The 21,308-nt window shown below is 39.1% G+C and overlaps 2 protein-coding genes across 4 annotated transcripts in view; both read left to right on the forward strand.

Annotated features, from left to right (window-relative positions):
- FBXO38 (F-box protein 38) overlaps positions 1-21,308 on the forward strand; it is a 128,679-nt gene that overhangs the window by 63,573 nt on the left and 43,798 nt on the right. For 2 of the 3 annotated variants that reach the window (XM_053717085.1, XM_053717086.1), the window contains exons 15-19: positions 2,859-3,029; positions 6,678-7,319; positions 7,786-7,889; positions 10,284-10,386; positions 14,637-14,803. In XM_053717085.1, coding sequence (XP_053573060.1) covers positions 2,859-3,029; positions 6,678-7,319; positions 7,786-7,889; positions 10,284-10,386; positions 14,637-14,803 — 1,187 coding nt within the window. The remainder of the gene's footprint in view (positions 1-2,858; positions 3,030-6,677; positions 7,320-7,785; positions 7,890-10,283; positions 10,387-14,636; positions 14,804-21,308) is intronic. The other variant, XM_053717087.1, reaches the window with a different exon arrangement.
- Positions 10,828-14,356, forward strand: LOC128662992 (protein associated with UVRAG as autophagy enhancer-like). Its single transcript, XM_053717088.1, is given in 2 exon segments — positions 10,828-12,800; positions 12,802-14,356. Coding segments are annotated over 2 exon segments (1,869 nt in total). The 5' UTR covers positions 10,828-11,730; the 3' UTR covers positions 13,601-14,356.

Raw genomic sequence — 21,308 nt, forward strand, 5'->3', positions numbered from 1 at the left:
AGAGTCCAGGTTATCAAAGCTTCTAAATTCCTGCCGGGTTCTTCATTCCATTCCGCGCCCTTCGGTGGTTCAGTGTATGGAAGTAATCGGCTTAATGGTAGCGGCAATGGACATAGTGCCGTTTGCACGCTTACATCTCAGACCGCTGCAACTATGCATGCTCAGTCAGTGGAACAGGGATTACACAGATTTGTCCCCTCAACTGAATCTGGACCAAGAGACCAGGGATTCTCTTCTCTGGTGGCTATCTCGGGTCCATCTGTCCAAAGGTATGACCTTTCGCAGGCCAGATTGGACAATTGTTACGACAGATGACAGCCTTCTAGGTTGGGGTGCAGTCTGGAACTCCCTGAAGGCTCAGGGATCGTGGACTCAGGAGGAGTCTCTCCTTCCAATAAATATTCTGGAACTAAGAGCGATATTCAAGGCTCTTCAGGCTTGGCCTCAGTTAGCAACTCTGAGGTACATCAGATTTCAGTCGGACATCACGACTGTAGCTTACATCAACCATCAAGGGGGAACGAGAAGTTCCCTAGAGATGTTAGAAGTTTCAAAAATAATTCGCTGGGCAGAGATTCACTCTTGCCACCTATCAGCTATCCATATCCCAGGTCTAGAGCACTGGGAGGCGGATTTTCTAAGTCGTCAGACTTTTCATCCAGGAGAGTGGGAACTCCATCCGGAGGTATTTGCTTAACTGATTCATCGTTGGGGCAAACCAGAACTGGATCTCATGGCGTCTCGCCAGAACGCCAAGCTTCCGTGTTACGGATCCAGGTCCAGGGATCCCAAGGCGACACTGATAGATGCTCTAGCAGCACCCTGGTCTTTCAACCTGGCTTATGTGTTTCCACCGTTTCCTCTGCTCCCTCAACTGATTGCCAAGATCAAGCAGGAGAGAGCATCGGTGATTCTGATAGCACCTGTGTGGCCACGCAGGACCTGGTATGCAGATCTAGTGGACATGTCATCCTTTCCACCATGGTCTCTGCCTCTGAAACAGGACCTTCTACTTCAGGGTCCTTTCAACCATCCAAATCTAATTTCTCTGAGGCTGACTGCCTGGAGATTGAACGCTTGATTTTATCAAAGCGTGGCTTCTCCGAGTCAGTTATTGATACCTTAAGACAGGCACGAAAGCCTGTCACCAGGAAAATTTACCATAAGGTATGGCGTAGATATCTTTTTTGGTGTGAATCCAAGGGTTACTCATGGAGTAAGGTCAGGATTGCTAGGATATTATCTTTTGTCCAAGAAGGTTTGGAAAAAGGATTGTCAGCTAGTTAAGCGTCTGGCAGATGTTCCAGACGTTCAGGCATTTTGTCAGGCTTTAGTTAGAATCAAGCCTGTGTTTAAACCTGTTGCTCCACCATGGAGCTTAAACTTGGTTCTTAAGGTTCTTCAAGGAGTTCCGTTTGAACCTCTTCATTCCATAGATATCAAGCTTTTATCTTGGAAAGTTCTTTTTTTGGTAGCTATTTCCTCGGCTCGTAGAGTCTCTGAGCTATCTGCCTTACAATGTGATTCTCCTTATCTGATTTTTCATACGGATAAGGTAGTCCTGCGTACCAAACCTGGGTTCTTACCTAAGGTGGTATCTAACAAGAATATCAATAAAGAGATTGTTGTTCCATCCTTGTGTTACACAATCTGGACGTGGTCCGTGCTTTAAAGTTTTACTTACAAGCTACTAAAGATTTTTGTCAAATATCTGCTTTGTTTGTTGTCTACTCTGGACAGAGGAGAGGTCAAAAGGCTTTGGCAACCTCTTTTTCTTTTTGACTAAGAAGCTTAATCCGCTTATCCTATGAGACTGCTGGACAGCAGCCTCCTGAAAGGATTACAGCTCATTCCACTAGAGCTGTGGCTTCCACTTGGGCCTTTAAAAATGAGGCTTCTTTTGATCAGATTTGCAAGTTGACGACTTGGTCTTCGCTTCATATTTTTTCAAAATTTTACAAATTTGATACTTTTGCTTCTTCGGGGCTATATTTGACAGAAAGGTTTTATGGGCAGTGTTTCCTTTCATTTAAGTTCCTGCCTTGTCCCTCCCTTCATCCGTGTACTTTAGCTTTGGTATTGGTATCCCACAAGTAATGGATGATCCGTGGACTGGATACACCTTACAAGAGAAAACTCAATTTATGCTTACCTGATAAATTTATTTCTCTTGTGGTGTATCCAGTCCACGGCCCGCCCTGTCATTTTAAGGCAGGTAATTTTTAAATTTAAACTACAGTAACCACTGCACCCTATGGCTCCTCCTTTCTCGGCTTGTTTTCGGTCGAATGACTGGCTATGACAGTTAGGGGAGGAGCTATATTAAAGCTCTGCTGTGGGTGTCCTCTTGCAACTTCCTGTTGGGAATGAGAATATCCCACAAGTAATGGATGATCCGTGGACTGGATACTCCACAAGAGAAATAAATTTATCAGGTAAGCATAAATTGTGTTTTCTTAACTCAGGACAAAATTTAGAAACTATTTAGCATGGGTGTTTTTTGGTAGTTGTAGATGTGTTAACAGATTTTGGGGGTCAAAGTTAGTAAAAGTGTGTGTTTTCCATTTTTTTTATAGTAAATTATAAGATATGATGAAAATAATTATATCTTTAAAAAGTACATTTAATGGCAAGAAAAATGGTATATAATATGTGTGGGTACAGTAAATGAGTAAGAGGAAAATTACAACTAAACACAAACTTTGAAAAATGGTCTGGTCACTAAAGGGTTAAAGGGGCATCAGATCTTATTTGATATCCACTATTTGTTCATTGGCAGTCACTGACATTTGCTTTGCTTACATGAATTTGCTGTTTTTCGCCTTACTTTACACCTTTGCTTTAACTTTGTATTTTAGGCCCCAGTGGGCTGCAATCTGTTGCAAAACCTGTTCCAATTACAGTTCATGATTCAGACAGTGAGGATGAGGATGATTTAGGTGGAAGTCCAATCACCAACAACATTTCACAAAGTTATACTCATGGAGAAGACAAAAATAGGGAATTAACAGAGTCTAATGACAGCACAGGTAAGTTAATGCAAAACCATGTGTATTTGACATTAACACATAACAGGAACTGAGAATACATGCATAAAGTACAATATATATGAAAAATAATACAAAAAAATGACTACCCAAAAGTTTTACAAAGACTGGTGGTTGAATTAGTGCATGGAAAGTGTTAAAATACCAGCATTTTAATACCCTAGGGTGTGTACTTTTCAAAAATATATGGTTTGATGGGGGTAAATTACATTGGCCAGCTTCGGAAATGTCCCAACTAGCTTACTTCACTACAAATGACTTAACTATTTGGCCAAATGTTCAGTAGACTGAATATTAATGAAGAAGCTAATTGCAAGGAAGTAGGGTGTAAGTTTATAGAAAATTCTCTCTAAACATGACAATTATTGAGTTAAAAAAAACGAACTCAGCTATACTTGCTTTGTGAATATATTCTTTGTCTTAATTGGGTGGAAGAGAAGTACACCAATATTATCCAGTAGGATATGTGGTTAGTTAGTAGGTCTGTGCAGATGCCAGATGAGGGTTAAGTGCTTAGGTAGATGGTATAACTTTTCTAAATACTTAATGGATGGCCTATTATATCCAAAATATAATAAAATAAAGGATAGCCAAGTGCCTAAATATGGTTATCACTAACATCAAAATTAAACTTTCTTGATATAGATAGAGCATACATTCTGAGGCATCAGCTCCTACTAAGTATTTACATTATATATGTATATGAGTCTGTGATTGGCTGATGGCTGTCACATGATACATAGGGAAACTTACATTTGACAGAAAAAAATACTGCTCATTTGACATTCAGAGTAAGTGTTATTACATTGTCTTTTTTTTTTTTTGTTATGCATTTGTAGATTATACAATTCTGCTACCTTTAGGGCTCAATTTATCAACCTCTTCTTTCCCTGCCCTATTTCTTTTAGGTGGAGAATTTCAATCTCCCTGGTCTCTTCTGACCTTGGAGATTGACAGCTCCTGCCCACACGTGATTTCCTATGCGCGAGCAAGGGGCGGGGTTGCACACGAGTGTACAGGAGTACTAGAGTACAACGGTAAATGCGGGCAGGGTATTTCTGCCCGCCAGAAGAGAAGCCAGACGGACAGGGGCGAATAGATACGCCCCTGTCCACTTAAGGATGATGAGCTGAGCTCTATGTGGTCTTTAAAAAAAGAGAAGACCCCTGATATATAGTTGCCAAAATCAATAAGCTCCAATGCACATTAGGAACAGATGTTCAAAGAAAATTAGTCTCTTATGATCCTCTATTCCAAATTTTAATGGAAGCTTATAGATTTTGCCACCCATATATCATTCTTTCATTCCTTTTTTCATTTAGTTAATTTAGACACCTATCTATCATTTTTTTTTAATTGAGGTATGAATTCCCCTAAAATTGGTGCTCAGATATTAGTCATGACTAGCGAATATTATTATTTTTTTGTAAAATTGAGGCCTGTTTACAAGTATCATAGTTGTAAAAGATTGCTTTGGTAAAAATACAAGTAGTGAGCCATATATTGACGAACATACATGGTTTCAAATGGCATAAGCACCGTATGTTTATTTTATTTCCCCTTTTTGTTGAGATTTTGTTCTTGATATCTAGATCTGTATTTGTGTTTATACCTTTAAATTGCTGTATTGTGAGCAGACTGCCAGGACTAACCAATACCAAAGGTATAGAGTCCCCTGCCATCATGACAGCCATAGGGAAGTAGCTGGGTGGCGACAGTGTAATACTTTGCAATATTATAACATTTTCTGTTATTTATGAATCTTACTTAAGTTATCCAAAGCACAAATGAATTGAAAAATTGAACAAATTAATTTAATAATTTGAGCAGAAAAGATTATATATTTTTTGCTTAAAGGGACATTCCGGTCAAAATTTAAATGCACACAGATGAATTACATCTTTGAATAGAAACATATTTGCAATATACATGTATTGGCAAAAATGCTTCTAGTAAGAGTCATCACTGTTTTGGTGTTAATATTTTTCTCTGCACGTGAAGCAAAGCTAGATATTCTCAGTGCACCAGCAATTTAAATACTGCAGCTGTTTAGAGCATCAGTGGGACTTGTATCATGTTAGCAATAAACAAATTGAGTCATTACCAGATGGTACAAGCACCTTAGGCTCCCTGAGCAAGTGCTGTATTTAAAATGCTGGTGCACGGTGCATACTTAAATACACATTTGAAACAGCTATAGCTTTTATTAGCAGCATGAAATGCACCCATGTGACTTTCAATTCTGGCTGGAATGTCCTTTTAATATTGATTTTAATTTTAGCTAAGGAGTCAATAAGATCAGCTGGTGATAAACCCTTTAAATAGGTCCTGGAGAGAACACTGCAGAAGGAAAAGCCATGTATGCAGCTGAGCGGAACCCCAGAGCTTGGTGCCATGTTAGATCAGTTGCTTATTAGCAGAGTCTCTGATGTTGTCTCTAGACTAAGGTGGGTTGTGAGATGCCTCATGCTGATATCTTAGGTTTAAATGGAACACCATTCAGATTTCATGTTATCAAGAGAAAAACCCTTAATAGTTAAAGATTAGCTTTGATAGTCTAGAGCTCTTTATGATTAAAGGACCAGTAAATACAGTAGATTTGCATAACCAACAAATGCATGATAAAAAGACAATGCAAAAGGACTTAGTCTGAACTTCAAATAAGTAGTTGAAATCATGTGACAGCCATCAGCCAATCACAAACGTATATTTTGTGAATTCTTGCACATGCTCAGTAGTTGCTGCTGACTCAAAAAGTGTAAATATAAAAAGACTGCATATACATTATGGAAGTTAACTGGAAAGTTGTTACAATTACATGCTCTATCTGAATAATGAAAGTTTAATTTTGACTTGAGTGTCCCTTTAAGATGGTTAATGCATTTAATGCATTGGGAAACTTTACAGTTTACTAGCTTCACATGTTAAAGGGACAGTCAAGTCCAAAAAAACTTTCATGTGTCAAATAGGGCATGTAATTTTAATTAACTTTCCAATTTACTTTTATCACCAATTTTGCTTTGTTCGCTTGGTATTCTTAGTTGAAAGCTAAACCTAGGAGGTTCATATGCTAATTTCTTAGACTTTGAAGACCGCTTCTAATCTAAATGCATTTTGATAGTTTTTCACCACTAGAGGGCATTAGTTCACATGTTTCATATAGATAACATTGAGCTCATGCACATGAATTTACCATGGAGACAGCTCTGATTTGCTAAAATGCAAGTCTGTCAAAAGAACTGAAATAAGGGGGCAGTCTGCTGAGGCTTAGATACAAGGTAATTACAGAGGTTAAACGTGTATAATTATTACTGTGTTGGTTATGCAAAAAACAACAGTAATTCTGGTGTTACCTGTCCCTTTAATAAATATTACTGGCTGGATATAGATTTTAAAATCAACCCATAGCTTTAATCCTGAAATTAGTATTATTGTATTTAAATACACGGATTATTTTTATTTTCTGCTAAGTATAACTTTCTGCATCAAATTTTTGCATCCCTGATTTAATAATTTGCCATATTCCTATAATGACACAAAATGCATATGTATTTTACTTACTAGATTATACCTTGAGTTGAGATTTGCATAACATGTTTGTTTTGTTTTTTTACAATACATTAATCTCAGTGATAAGTGGCAAAGGAAAAGCACCATTGCGTAAGAAATGTGGATTTGGACTCAACAGCCCCACAGAGCACGTGGTACCAAGTGAAGAGAGCAGTTGTGAAAAGGGCTGTCAGGTAACCAGTGAGCAAATAAAAGCAGATATGAAAGCAGCCAGTGATGTACCGGAAAGGACCACAGGTGGCCCTGAGGGTGGAGGAGCAAGTGGAGTCATGAATGTCTGTAATTCTGCTTCCCAAAACCCAGGAAATTATCAGCCTTTGAACGGCAATCCTGATGCTCGTGAAGAGGCAGCACTGTGTAGATGCAACAGGACAGATGGTTCTCCGTCTCTTAATGTACAAGAAAATGGGGGAATATGCTCCTACTGCTCGAATAATAGGGCTCAGGAACTGCAGAGGCAGAATAGGACTAATGGTAGTTGGGAGGCCCAGCCATCCACTAGTAGATCCTCCCCAACAAATGGTTCAGAGTACACACTCAGAACACTTCAAGGTGGGGCACAAAGGACTAATACAAGAGTTGGGGACGATCCAAGTGCATCACCTGTCTGCTACCGTACTGAGCAAGGTGACAATCACATTCAAAGGCCTTTAACAAGAGCACGCACAAGGCTTTCTCAGGTTCCACTGATGTCTGATGGTGGTAAGTATGTTTGTGTGTTTCTGGTGAAAATAAGGGGATTCTGGTTTTATTTGTTGTAATATCTTAATATCCATAAAAAAAGATGCTGAGCATAACTGGACTTAGGTGAGCTTGATAGAATGTTTGATAAACTCGCTTAGATGTTAATCTTGTGAGCTTGATAGAATGTTTTATAAACTCGCTTAGTTGTTAAAGGCTGTGACACACTGCAAGCGATGCAGTGCGAGGTGAAGCAGCTGCTTCGCTCCGCGTCGCATCGCTTCTGAAGATCAAATATTTAATCTCTGAGCGCTCAGCTAGGCGACCTGACGCAGCAGAGTTCTCAGAGATGAAAAGGCAGAACACACTGAGCGTGCACAGCCGCATCTGCACGCTGCTCCGCTTGCAATGTGTCACAGCCTTAATATTCTTATCAGTTGTAAAGATGCCTCTGTAAATAATGTAGAATTGAACAATTCTATATCAGAGTCTACACCTTCTTCAAAAAACAAGAAGACTGTGAAGAGGAAACGAACTGCAGATAAGTCTACAAGCACCAGTGACCCTGTGATTGAAGATGATCATGTTCAGGTAACTGCTATTCAAAAGTTGGAGAGAGAAACTGCAGACCTAATGTTCTAATACATATTTTCTTTTTAAATTAATTTGTTTGGGTACTTGAAGTAACATTTTTTTATCCCACCAATATTTTATGGGGTACATCATTTTTGTGGAACTAGCACGGTTGTATGTGACATTTATAAAAAAGGTTATACAATCTTAAAGGACATTAAACACTTTGAGTCAGTAATAGAAAATGATCAATTGTGTATATTTATAAAAAATAGTCTGCAATATAATTTAATTTATTTATTTTGCCCCCTTTCCTGTAATTCCATTCTGAAATTGTGACATTTTCAGTTCCTGTTAGAAATGGAAGTGCAGAACACTTATATTCTACACAGCCATTGGCAGCACACTCTCTAGTGGCCTATTTATAACTATCTCTAATTGGCTACAGCAGAGAAGGTAACCTAAGTTACAACATGGCAGCTCCCATTGTTTTATAGACACTAAAATTTTACTCTTATTTTGTCAATGTTTAAAAAGATAATGAAACTATAAAAAATACATCTTCATGTTTCAGACTAATCTTTTCTTTGAATGCATCATTCTATCTAGCATTTATTTAGTGTTTAATGTCCCTTTAATATTCTGCCCATCCCAGACTTGTCAATGAAGCTATTCAAAGATATGGAAGTTCACATTAAACTTTCATGATTCAAATAGAGTTCACAGTTCTAAACAACTTTCCAGTTTGCTTCTAATGTCAAATTTCCTTTGTTCTCCTTTTTTTTCTTAAGACAATACCTAGATAGGCCTGGTAGTTTGCACTTGTCCTGAGCTCTATATGGCAGCAGTGTTTGCAACAATGTAAAGTCAAAATTAAACTTTAATGATTCAGATAGAGCAAGCAATTTTGAAACAAAACTTTCCAATATACTTCTATTATCAAAATCTGCATAGTATTTTTATATGCACACTTTCTGAGGTGCCAGCTCTTACTGTACATGCGCTCAGTATATGTGTTTGTGAGTGGCTGATGTCTGCCATATGTTACAGGCGGAGAGTAAATGGAAGTAACTGAAATCTACTCTTGAAATTTAGAGTAAGTGCTATTGTGGTGTTTGTCTATTATGCATTTGTTGATTATGTCATTTTACTGTATTTAATGGTTCTTTAAAGGGACACTTAACACCTGCTTAAGATTTTCTGAACTAACTGTTTCTGAGGAATCAAAATAAACTAATACACTGTTCTCAATGCTGTTTTTTCATCTTACTACAAACTCTTCATGAAGTCTCCTCATATTTTCTATGCTTATCCACAGCTTGTATTTTCCTATCTATGGTGCCATCTTGTAAGACGTGTGCACCCAAGTCATGTGATACGCACGGCATCTTCTTCTCTCAATGATGTAACTTATTGAAGGCAGCCAAATCGTCAATGCTCATTCACTGTAATGCATTGCAGTATATGAGGACAAAGTTCAATTTTATATGTGTAATACAGTAACTGCTTCTTATTTTATAAAACATATTTTCAACATTTTATGTACCCTGAACTGATCTCCACAGTCTGTATGTTTCACTTCACTGCTTATAACTGAAAAAAGCAATCGCCAGCCCAATTTTCAGTGGCGGAGGGGGAGGGGGGAGTCTAGCAGCCGTCTTTTTTTTAACTCGCAGATAAATATTTCCTTGGATATTGCAGAGATCTCTCTGAATAACAGTGAGTTAAAAAATGGTTGCTAGACTCTCTCCCCTTCCCTCCTCCCCCTCCCCTCTGCCACTGAACATCGAGCTGGCGATTGCTTTTTTCAGTTATAAGCAGTGAACAGTGAGTGAAACATACAGACTGTGGAGATCTGTTCAGGGTACATAAAATGTTGAAAATATGTTTTATAAAATAAGAAGCAGTTACTGTATTACACATATAAAATTGAACTTTGTCCTCATATACTGCAATGCATTACAGTGAATGAGCATTGACGATTTGGCTGCCTTCAATAAATTACATCAGTGAGAGAAGAAGTTGCCGTGCACATCACATGACTTGGGTACACACGTCTTACAAGATGGCACCATAGGTAAAAAAACAAGCTGTGGATAGGCATAGAAAATATGAGGAGTCTTCTTTAAAGAGCTTGTAGTAAGATAAAAAAAAAACAGCATTGGGATAGTGTATTAGTTTATTTTGATTCCAGAAACAGTTTAGACATTTTTAAACAGGTGTTAAGTGTCCCTTTAATACTAGTGTGCATCAGTATTGTACTAATACAAACACTGCTATCATATAGTTCTTATATATGCACATTCCTGAATTTACTAAGGTATGTGCTTCAACAAAGAAAAGTTATCTAAATAAAATATAAAAAATGGCTTTTACCTTATCTGTTTTTTCAATATAACGTTTGGCATTTAGGTGCTGAATCTCAAGTCCAAAAACCTGGTTGGCATCACTTTGACTAACTGTGGTATCACCGACTTAGTGCTGAAAGACTGTCCAAAAATGATGTTCATTCATGGTAAGTGCAGTTTCACAAACCAATCTCAAGTAGTCCTCAAAAAATAAAATCAAGCAAAATGTTTTCTCCAGTATCCATAATCTTGTACATTAGTTATTTTTTTAAGTATTCTTGGTCGGTATAATTTTAAAATTTAAATATCACTAATAATAAGCTATTTTAATTGGTTTAAAAAATAAAGGATCTGTATGATTAGGTTATATGAATCCCTTTTTTTTATTTTGTTTTTAGTTTGTGTATATTTTCATTTGAAAGCAAATTCATTTTAAATATATTGTAGCAAAGGCAGAGAAGTGCATAATGCTGGCTTACTTTAACCCCTTGCAGCATATTGATGTAGGTACTATGTCACACAGTACTTTGCTCAGCATACTGTATTGATGTAGCACTTTAAGGGGGGAAGAAAGCTGTTTAGGATAGATCAGGAGGTGGGAGGGAAATCCCACCACTACAGCACATTTTATCTTTATAAGCAAAGTGATTAACCCCTTTACTGCCAGGAATTTCAGAAGTGTGATGCAGTCAGCTGCCTTCTTATTGCCAAAACCAATGGCAAATGTCTGCTGTTTCTGAAAAAAGGGGACCCCAGACTCGCTTTTACAACCATTTGTCTTATGACTGCAGTAGTTGTGTGTAAATAATTTCAGTAAGAAATACAGTTTGCGGCTCCGGCTGTGGGAGGAGTCTCCGGTGGCAGTGAAAATGACTGAGCTGGGAGGAAGTTATTAATGTCTCGGAAGACGAATGTGTTTATTGATCGTGGGCACTAAAGGGCTGTGTACTGTTGTTCCTTAGTAAAGACAAGGAGCTGGCTACCAAACGCTGCACATTAATCTTGGATCCTGGTTATATGAGCTTGCACCCAGGAGAGCCAGCGCACAGGAGGCTGTGGCGGGTCGCTATGGAGGATTATTGGTAGTCTAGAGCTATTGTGAAATGAAGACTATGGCTTCCCCAAATTCTCCTGTGAACATGTTCCCAAGAAGAACTACTGTCAACTTTCCTGCAGCAGATGAGTTACCTAGGCCGGCCGTCATTGGCTTAGGTGGGAACTGTGGCTCTTACCCAGACAGCACTACAGCTATCAAAGAAATACTGGCATCTGTTTTAAACCTATCAAATGGAATAAAATCAAAGATAATAATAAATACAGACTACCAAGACGGTGATTAAGAAAATTCTGAGGACAGTAGCTGCAGTAGTGACTTGGACAACGATTCAGACTGTGTTCCACTCATCACCTGTGCCCAAAATGACATTAGGTTTAACAGAAGCAAAGCATCTTGGGAAACCCCACTGTCTGTCTCTCTTAACACAAAGGAACCACCCATTTCTTTGGGACATATGAAAGATGCACTTAAAACTAGGACTCGGGATAGTTCACCACAACCAGTTTGTGAAGTCTGCACAGAAGTAGCTCTAACTGGTCCTGTGGTCACCTCACAAATTAATTTTCCCCTGACTTGCTTTCAAAGGGACTTGAGAAGGTTTTCTACCCCAAACCTTTCTAACTACAGTTTAAATTCTGATGACGCCTTGTCAAGAGTCAATTCAGAGGTACTTACATTGCCCTTACATGCTGAAACGTCAGACTCTGTATTGTATAAAGCTGAAGATGCCAAATCTTCTTGCAGGCGATCACAGTCCTATTCCAACATTCATAATGCTTCTGAGAAGACATTAACAGCAAGTACAGAGACCACACTCAATGCAGCAGAAAATGTCTTTGAACCAACTGTAAACCTGGAGAATGAAAACACACACTTCTTGGTAGCAGATCTATTGATCTCAGTTGTTGAGAAAATGAAGAGTAGTTTGCAGTGCTCACAGTGGGAGCTGTATAATGAAGACTGGTGCGGTTCCCAGCACTTGCAGGACAATGCTGACAGAGGTCACGTACAGCGCTTCCAATGGGATCAGTGCGATATGGGTCATATTCCGCCTACTACCTCGGAGCAGTGGAATGGAGGTGGAGGCACTGCATATCGGCAGTGGTGTAAACAAGACCATGTGGCTTTTCCCATTGCCAGACTTTATTCAGAATCGGCAGCTTCTGTTGACAGTGGCTATGAAGGTTTAGCAGCAATGCAGCAAAATTCCCCTACAGATCCCATCGTGGGAGAAAATCTTTCTAAGGATTCCGCTGTATCTGAAGATGATGATTTTGATGAGTTTGTTATTATTGAACTAGAAGATTACGAAAGGATTAACAACTCTAACACACCTCAATCCTGCAAAATGCATGAAAGGACTCTCACACAGGCCTCAAACTCAGCTGAACAAATTGCCAAAAAGCTTTACAAAGCTTTCAGAACACAATGGCTCCAGACTGACGTTCCGATTTCCACCTGGCCAAGCATAAGTATTGAGCAAATAATTAAACATGCCATTCCAGAGGAATTTGAGTCAAGTTTGTGTTCCGCTTCGATTCCAGGTTATAAGCACCTTACACCATCCCCTCAAGAGAGATGTTGTTATAGCTGCGCAGCATTATGTTTGTGCTGGCTGCGGTACCCAAGTAGAGCCAAGATATACCAGTAGATTGCGTTACTGTGATTATTTTGGAAAGTATTTCTGTGATTGCTGTCACAGCTATGCAGAAAGTTCCATCCCTGCTCGGATTATACTCAAGTGGAACTTTAGCAAATACTACGTCAGCAACTTTGCTAAAACTCTCTTGGACAGTATATGGCAAAGCCACAAGTTCAACGTGAAATCTGAGAACTCGGAATTGTATAAAAAAGCGAGAGATCTAAATTGAGTCAAGGAACTTCAGGAGCAACTCATTTATATAAAGAGGCTACTAGCTACTTGCAGATTTGCTGAGAGCGTGCTTAAAGACTTTGAAAAAGTTCCATCACACTTGACAGAAGAGTTGCATCACTTCACCTTGAGTGAACTTGTTGGGATTAAACAAAATATGCTCCGTGAGCTTTTGAACACATCTACAGCCCATGTGGATAAATGTGAGTTGTGCCAAGCCAAAGGATTTATCTGTGAGTTTTGTCATGGTGCTGATATCCTTTTCCCCTTCCAGACTGACATTTGTAGACGATGTGAAGTTTGCAAAACATGCTATCACAAACAATGTTTCAAGACAGACGACTGCCCAAAGTGTCGTAGAATCGAGGCGCGAAAAGCAGTGAAAAATGTGCTTCCAGTCTCTGAAGGCGACGAAGAGGAGTTCAACCCATTAGTTCTGTGTTCAGCATAATTTTACAAACCTTTGTGTATATGTTTTTAAAATGTACTCAGGGACTTATTTAAGAAAAGAGTGCTTTTGCAAAGCAAACTCAACTTTGTACAGTTTTTTATTTTTATTTTTTTGTTTCTCATGACGTTTTTATGTAAATTTATATTTCAATTGTTTTACTTTGTAAAAAACAATAGTTTTTCTAGTGCTATTAAGTTTAACATATTCATACAGAAAATGTCCTAATGCTACATTGTCTGCAGTCAAGGACTCTCATGGGTATTTTTTTTTGGAAGACGGGGTCTGGTTAGAACACACTCATTCTTTATATATCATTTGGTTACAATTATTTGATTGAACAATATTAATCAGACTCATGCACTGAAACTGGTATTGTCACTTTGCCATTGTAATTGTTTACAGTTTTGTTTTTTTATTCATTTTTGTAAGTTCTTTAGGAACTGACATTTTTATTTAAATACAACTTTATGAATACGAAATATGACTTTGCTAACACATGGGTGATGCACAATCAACTGGTGTAACTTTTATGGAGGTATCATTAATGCCTGGCATTTTAACCCCTCTACTTAAGTTTTAAAATGACATTTTTCTTTTCCAGCACAAGTTTTCTGCAGACAACAATTTGAACAATCATATTGGTTTATAAAAACTTGACCAACAACATAGTATGATAGTTTTACATTAAATATATATTGATCTTTACTGTGGAACATTTCATATTAAAATCTGGAAAATTGAAAAAAAAAAAAAAAATACAGTTTGCAAAATAGTTCTTTATTTTTTTTTAACATGATCGTATTTGGTGGCCAAATAGTGGCATCTAATATACCAGAATTGTCCTAAATCAATACCTTGGGTTGTCTACTTAAATTTAAAAAAAAAAAAAAAAAAAAGGCTCTATTTCTGTTTAAATAGAGTGATAGCAAAAATGCTAAGGATTTTTCAGTACTTAGGGCAAGTTTTTCTCTGAAATTCCCGGTAATAAAGTGGTTACTCACAATGTGGTGTTTTACTATTTATGTTTTGTTTCTAGCTACACGATGCCGTGTGCTAAAGCACTTGAAAGTAGAAAATGCTCCCATTGTAAATCGCTTTGACTATGCTCAGTGTAAAAAGCTTAACATGGAGCAAATACTTGACCAAATACTTCGGATGCCACCAGAGAGGAATCGCATTATATACCTGCGACCCATGCAACAGGTAAGCCACTCATGGAAAGGGTCTTGAATTTTGTTTAGTTATCTTTAGAAAGTCTAATAGACAGTTTATGCTCCTTTTTGGTTGAATTTTCTGTTCTGTGTTTAAAGGGACAGTCTAGTCCAAAACAAACTTTCATTATTCAGATAGGGCATGTAATTTTAAACAATTTTCCAAATTACTTGATTACCAATTTTGCTTTGTTCTCTTGGTATTCTTAGTTGAAAGCTAAATCTAGGGGGCTCATATGCTAATTTCTAAGCCCTTGAAGTCCATCTCTCAGCTCAGGACATTTTGACAGTTTTTTACTACTAGAGGTTGTTAGTTCATGTGTTTCATATCGATAACACTGTGCTCACGCACGTGGAGTTCCTAGGAGCCAACACTGATTGGCTAAAATGCAAGTCTATCAAAAGAACTGAAATAAGGGGCAGTTTGCAATGGCAGAGATACAAGATAATCACAGAGGTAAAAATGTGTATTAATATAACTGTGTTGGTTATGCAAAACTAGGGAATGGGTAATAAAGGGATTATCTATCTTTTAGAACAATAAATATTCTGGTGTAGACTGTCCCTTTAAACGTTCTTATAAAACATTTTACCCACATAAAAATAGTACTGTGAAGGTAAATCAATTGAATCTCTGAACAAACATATTTTTCCTTTAACCTGATTTGGGTATACAACTTCCTTTAATCTTAAAGACGGGTGTGGGAGAGAATGTGAATATATGAGCAGTGAACAAGTGCCTACGGGCACGAAACATGTCTGCATAGGAGACCAGCTATCCTCTCTATGATTTGTCAGTCACTGTGGTGCTACTCTGTGACAATTGTGATTTTAACCTGAAGAAATAAACTCACAAAGGCGTGATTTGTGCTGAAGACATTAGTGGTATTGTGAGACTGTGAATATATACTGGACTTTAGTCTTTCTCTCTAGACTGAAACAACAAGCAAATATACTTAGTGCCTTGGTCACTAGAATAAACAGTGCTTGTCTGAGGTAAAGAAGTATTGAAATGCAAGTGTACAGGATGCCAATTTTACGTAATATACATTATTGCACCCAAGAGCTGCCACCCCAAACGCAGTAGTAAAAAGCTAGTTCATCAGACTGAGGAGTAATTTTTGTAATTTTGATAAACTTAACATAAAACTCATGTCCCTTTCAAATAGAGAATACAATTTAAAAAAAGTTTCCAATTTACTTCTATTATCAAATTTGCTTCAATCTCGTGTTATTTTTTTTGTTAAAGAGAGAGTGCACATGCCTGAAGCACTACATGCCAGGAAATATTACTGCCTTCTAGTGCTCTTGCTAATGTATAACATTGTTGCAAAACTACTGCCATATAGTGCTGCAGACACGTGCACAGTCCTGAGCTTACATTACTGCTTTTCAACAAAGGATAACAAGAAAACAAAGAACTTTTGATAATAGTATAAAATGGAAAGTTGTTTTAAATTGTATGCGCTCTCTGAATCATGATGGGAAATTTTGGGTTTTATGTCCTTGCAAGTGCAACTATAGGTAACCCATTTTAAAAAAGTTTCAAGTTTACTTCTATTATCAAATTTGTTTAATTCCCATGATATTCTGTGTTGAAGAGATACCTAGGTATGCCTCTGGAGCACCACATAGCAGACAATAGTTCTGTCATCTAGTGCTCTTGCAAATGGATAATATTTGTACAAAATGCTGCCATATAGTGCTCCAGAAATGGGCAGGCTCCTAAGCATACAAACATGCTTTTCAACAAAAAATACTAATGAGAAGACTAAGAAAAAATTATAATTTAAATAAATTAGACAGTTGTTTAAAATTGTATGTTCTACCTGACTCATGAAAGAAAAAAAATGTGTTTCATGTCCCTTTTAACTCATCAATATACACTGCCCTTCCACTAATATTGGCACCCTTGGTAAATATGAGCAAAGGCGGCTGTCAAATTGTCTTTTTTTTTTTTAACTTTTTTTAATCTTTTGTTCAACAAATGCACAAAAATACTCTGTGTTCATGGAAACACAACACAGGTTTATATAAAAAAAAAAAAAAACTTGGATAAATATATGTGTGCCACAATTATTGGCACCCTTTTAGTCAATACTTTGTGTTACCTCCCTTTACCAAGATAACAGCTCTGAGTCTTCTCCTATAATGCCTGATGAGGTTAGAGGTTACATGGCACAGAATTTGAGGCCATTCCTCCATACAGAATTTCTCCAGATCCTTCAAATTTTGAGGTTGACGCTAGTGGACTCTCCTCTTCAGTTCACTCGACAGGTTTTCTATGGAGTTCAAGTCAGGGGACTGGGATGGCCATGGCAGGACCTTAATTTTGTGATCAGTGAACCTTTTTTGTGTTGATTTTTATGTATGTTTTAGATCATTGTCCTGCTGGAAGATCCAACCATGGCCCATTTTAAGCTTTCTGCTCAAGGCTGTCAGTTGTTCATTTGATATCTGTTGATATTTTATATAGTCCTTGATGCCATATATTCTAACAAAATGTCCAGGTCCACTGGCAGAAAAACAGCCCCAAAACCTTAAAGAGCCATCACCATATTTAACTGTGGGCATGAGGTACTTTTCCATATGGCTACCTCTCTGTGTGCGCCAAACCCACCTCTGGTGTTTATTGCCAAAAAGCTATATTTTGGTTTCATCTGACCATAGAACCCGATCCAATTTGAAGTTTCACTAGTGTCTGGAAAACTGAAGATACTTGAGTTTGGTTTTGGATGAGGGTAGAGGCTTTTTACTTGAAGCCCTTCCAAACATCTTGTGGTGATGTAGGTGATGTCAGATTGTAGTTTTGGAGACTTTTTTTACCCCAAGATGCAACGAACTTCTGCAATTCTCTAGCTTTGAGCCTTGGAGTTATTTTGGCAACTCGAACCATCCTTTTCACAGTGCGTTGCGATAGTATAGACACGTGTCCTCTTCTAGGCTTAAATGTCGCTCCCACTTCCCCCAATCCCCATTCATTCAGCAGAGGGAACGAGGAAAAGTAGGAGAAACATCAGGGTATAAAGGTGCTAGAATAACAAATCTGGAGCCGCCCAAAAATTCTCACGGGCGGGGTCGTGCACTCTCCCTGCCAGGAAAGAAAGTAATTTATCTTGTAAACATACATTTTGTTTTCTTTCCATAAGGCAGGGAGAGTCCACGACAATAATATTCCTTACTGTTGGGTAAAAAATACCCAAGCTCCAGAGGACACTGAAGGAATAACGGGAGGGAATAAAGAAAAAGACGGACCCTAATCTGAGGGCACCACAGCCTGCAAAACCTTTCTCCCGAAAGCTACTTCAGCCAAAGCAAACACATCAAATTTGTAAAATTTAGAAAAGTATGTAAGGAGGACCAGGTAGCCGCCTTACAAATCTGATCCATAGAGGCTTTGTTCTTAAAAGCCCAGGAAAAAGATTGCCTGCAGTTCCAAAATATTGATAAGAAGAGTCTAAAACCCTTGTGCCTTCCTGGCACCCCAGACTGCTCCCCAGCCTGAAAGGCTGGCGTCTGTACTCACAATCTCCCAGGACGGTCTCAAGAAGCACGTGCCTCAAGACAAAGCCACCAAGAGAGCGAATCTCTTGACAGGCTGTCCAATATGATCTGTTGTGACAGGTCTGAATGATCGCCGTTTCACTGTCTCAGCATGCATAGTTGTAAAGGTCTGAAACGGAATCTGGCAAAAAGAATAATGTCCATACAAGACATTATGAGTCCAATCAACTCCATGCATTGGGCCACCAAAGAACTTGAGGCGTCCTGGAGGGCAAGGCAAGCTGATGACAGCTTGCATTGTCTCTGATCTGTTAGCAAGATCCTCCTGGATACTGAGTCTTTAACCGTACCCAGGAAATTCACCCTGGTATTTGGAGTAAGAAAACTCTTTTCCAAGTTGATCTTCCATCCATGAGACCGAAGAAGATTCAGAAGAAATTCTGAGTGATTATTTGCCAGACGAAAAGATGGTGCCTGTACCAAGATATCGTCCAGGTACAGTGCTACTGCAATTCCTTGAGTTCTGGCCACTGCCATAGGAGCACACAGAACCTTTGTAAAGATCCTGGGTGCAGTAGCTAAGCCAAACGGAAGTGCTATGAACTGGAGGTGCTGATCCAGAAAAGCAAACCTTAGGAGCTGAAAATGATCCTCGTGGATCGGAACATGCAGGTATGCATCCTTCACATTGATGTTAGTCATAAATTGTCCTTCCTGAACCAGAGGAAGGAAGGATCGATCTGATCGTCTCCATCTTGAAGGTGGGGACACTTAGAAATTTGTTTAAGAACTTCAAGTCCAGAATTGGACGATAAGTCCCTCTTTTTTGCTAACCATGTAGAGGTTTGAATAGAACCCCAGACCTCTTTCTGATGCAGATACCTGGACTATTACTCCTATGGAGGATAGATCCCTTGCACAATCTAAAAAGGCTGTCCTCTTCTCTGGTCTTGTAGACAGTCTGGAGAGGAGGAATCTGCTCTTGGGCGGATGAGATTTTAATCCTATCTGGTACCCTTGAGATACAACCTCCAGTACCCAAGGGTCCTGAACATCCTGAAACCAAGCGTCTGAGAAAAATGACCGTCTGCCCCCTGCTCAATCCGATACTGGATTGGGGGCCGCCCCTTCATGCAGATTTTTTATCTGCGGGCTTCTTAGTCTGCTTGGACTTATTCTGAGCAGGCTTCCAGGTACACTTGGGTTGCTCAGGCTTGTAGGACAATTGAGTTCTCTGGGATTTGTCCGAACGAAAATTAGAAAACTGCCGTCCCTTAGTTTTGTTTTTCTTATCTTGCGGAAGGAAAGCACCCTTTCTCTTGTAAGATGTATCGAGTCCACGGATTCATCCTTACTTGTGGGATATTCTCCTCCCCTACAGGAAGTGGCAAAGAAAGCACCACAGCAGAGCTGCCTATATAGCTCCCCCCTTAGCTCCACCCCCCAGTCATTCTCTTTTCCTACTCTAAGTAACTAGGAAGTGCAGAGCGAGTGTGGTGACAAAAATGTTAGTTTTTTATTTCTCAAGCAAAAGTTTGTTATTTTAAATGGTGCCGGTGTGTACTATTAACTCTTTGGCAGAAAAAGAGATGAAGATTTCTGCAAGGAGGATTATGATCTTAGCACTTTGTAACTAAGATCCACTGCTGTTCTCACAAGGGCTGAAGAGTACAGGAAAACTTCAGTTGGGGGAACGGTTTGCATGCTAAGCTGCATATGAGGTATGTTCAGTCTATGTTTTTCTAGACAGACTGTGTTTATTCTAGAAAGGGCTGGCAATATCCCCATGGGGAAAGGGTAAGCTGCATTCAGACACTTGGATAGGAATTTCAGCTTGCTTGAAGGGCTCATTTGTTACTGGTGACACTGTTAGGAAAAAAACGTTTTTTGTTTGTTCAGTAAATGATGCAATTATAACGTTTTTTGAAGGGACTAAAGGGGTCATTGTGGCTTGTGTTAGGGTTTTTTAACCCACATGGGAGCGATTTTCAATGCACTTCAGGCGTGGCCTCAGCTTGCTGCGGCCAAATTCATCAGGTTTTAGTCGGACAACATCACGACTGTATCTTATATCAATCATCAGGGAGGAACAAGGAGTTCTCTAGCGATGATGGAGGTAACCAAAATAATCCGGTGGGCAGAGGATCACTCTTGCCATCTCTCAGCAATCCACATCCCAGGAGTAGAGAACTGGGAGGCGGATTTTCTAAGTCATCAGACTCTTCATCCAGGGGAGTGGGAACTCCATCCGGAGGTATTCGCCCAGCTGATTCAGCTATGGGGCACACCAGAATTGGATCTGATGGCGTCTCGTCAGAATGCCAAACTTCCTCGTTACGGGTCCAGGTCCCGGGATCCCAAGGCGGTACTGATAGATGCTCTAACAGTGCCTTGGTCCTTCAATCTGGCTTATGTATTTCCACCGTTTCCTCTCCTCCCACGTCTGGTTGCCAGAATCAAGCAGGAGAGAGTGTCGGTAATTCTGATAGCTCCTGCATGGCCACGCAGGACTTGGTATGCAGACCTAGTGGGCATGTCCTCGGTTCCACCGTGGACTCTGCCAATGAGGCGGGACCTTCTAATCCAAGGCCTGTTCACGCATCCAAATCTAATTTCTCTGCGTCTGACTGCTTGGAGATTGAACGCATGATTTTATCAAAGCCTGGTTTCTCTGAATCGGTCATTGATACCCTGATTTCAGGCTAGAAAGCCTGTCACCAGGAAGATTTATCATAAGATTTGGCGCAAATATTTTTATTGGTGTGAATCCAAAGGTTACTCGTGGAGTAAGATTAGGATTTCTAGAATATTGTCTTTTCTCCAAGAAGGTTTCTAGAAGGGATTATCTGCTAGTTCTCTTAAAGGTCAAATATCTGCTTTGTCTATTCTACTTCACAAACGTCTGGCAGATGTCAGAGACGTTAAAGCATTTAGTCAGGCTTTGGTCAGAATCAAGCCTGTATTTAAACCTGTTGTTCCGCCATGGAGCCTAA

Source organism: Bombina bombina, chromosome 6 (genome assembly GCF_027579735.1).
Source record: "Bombina bombina isolate aBomBom1 chromosome 6, aBomBom1.pri, whole genome shotgun sequence".
NCBI lineage: Eukaryota > Metazoa > Chordata > Amphibia > Anura > Bombinatoridae > Bombina > Bombina bombina.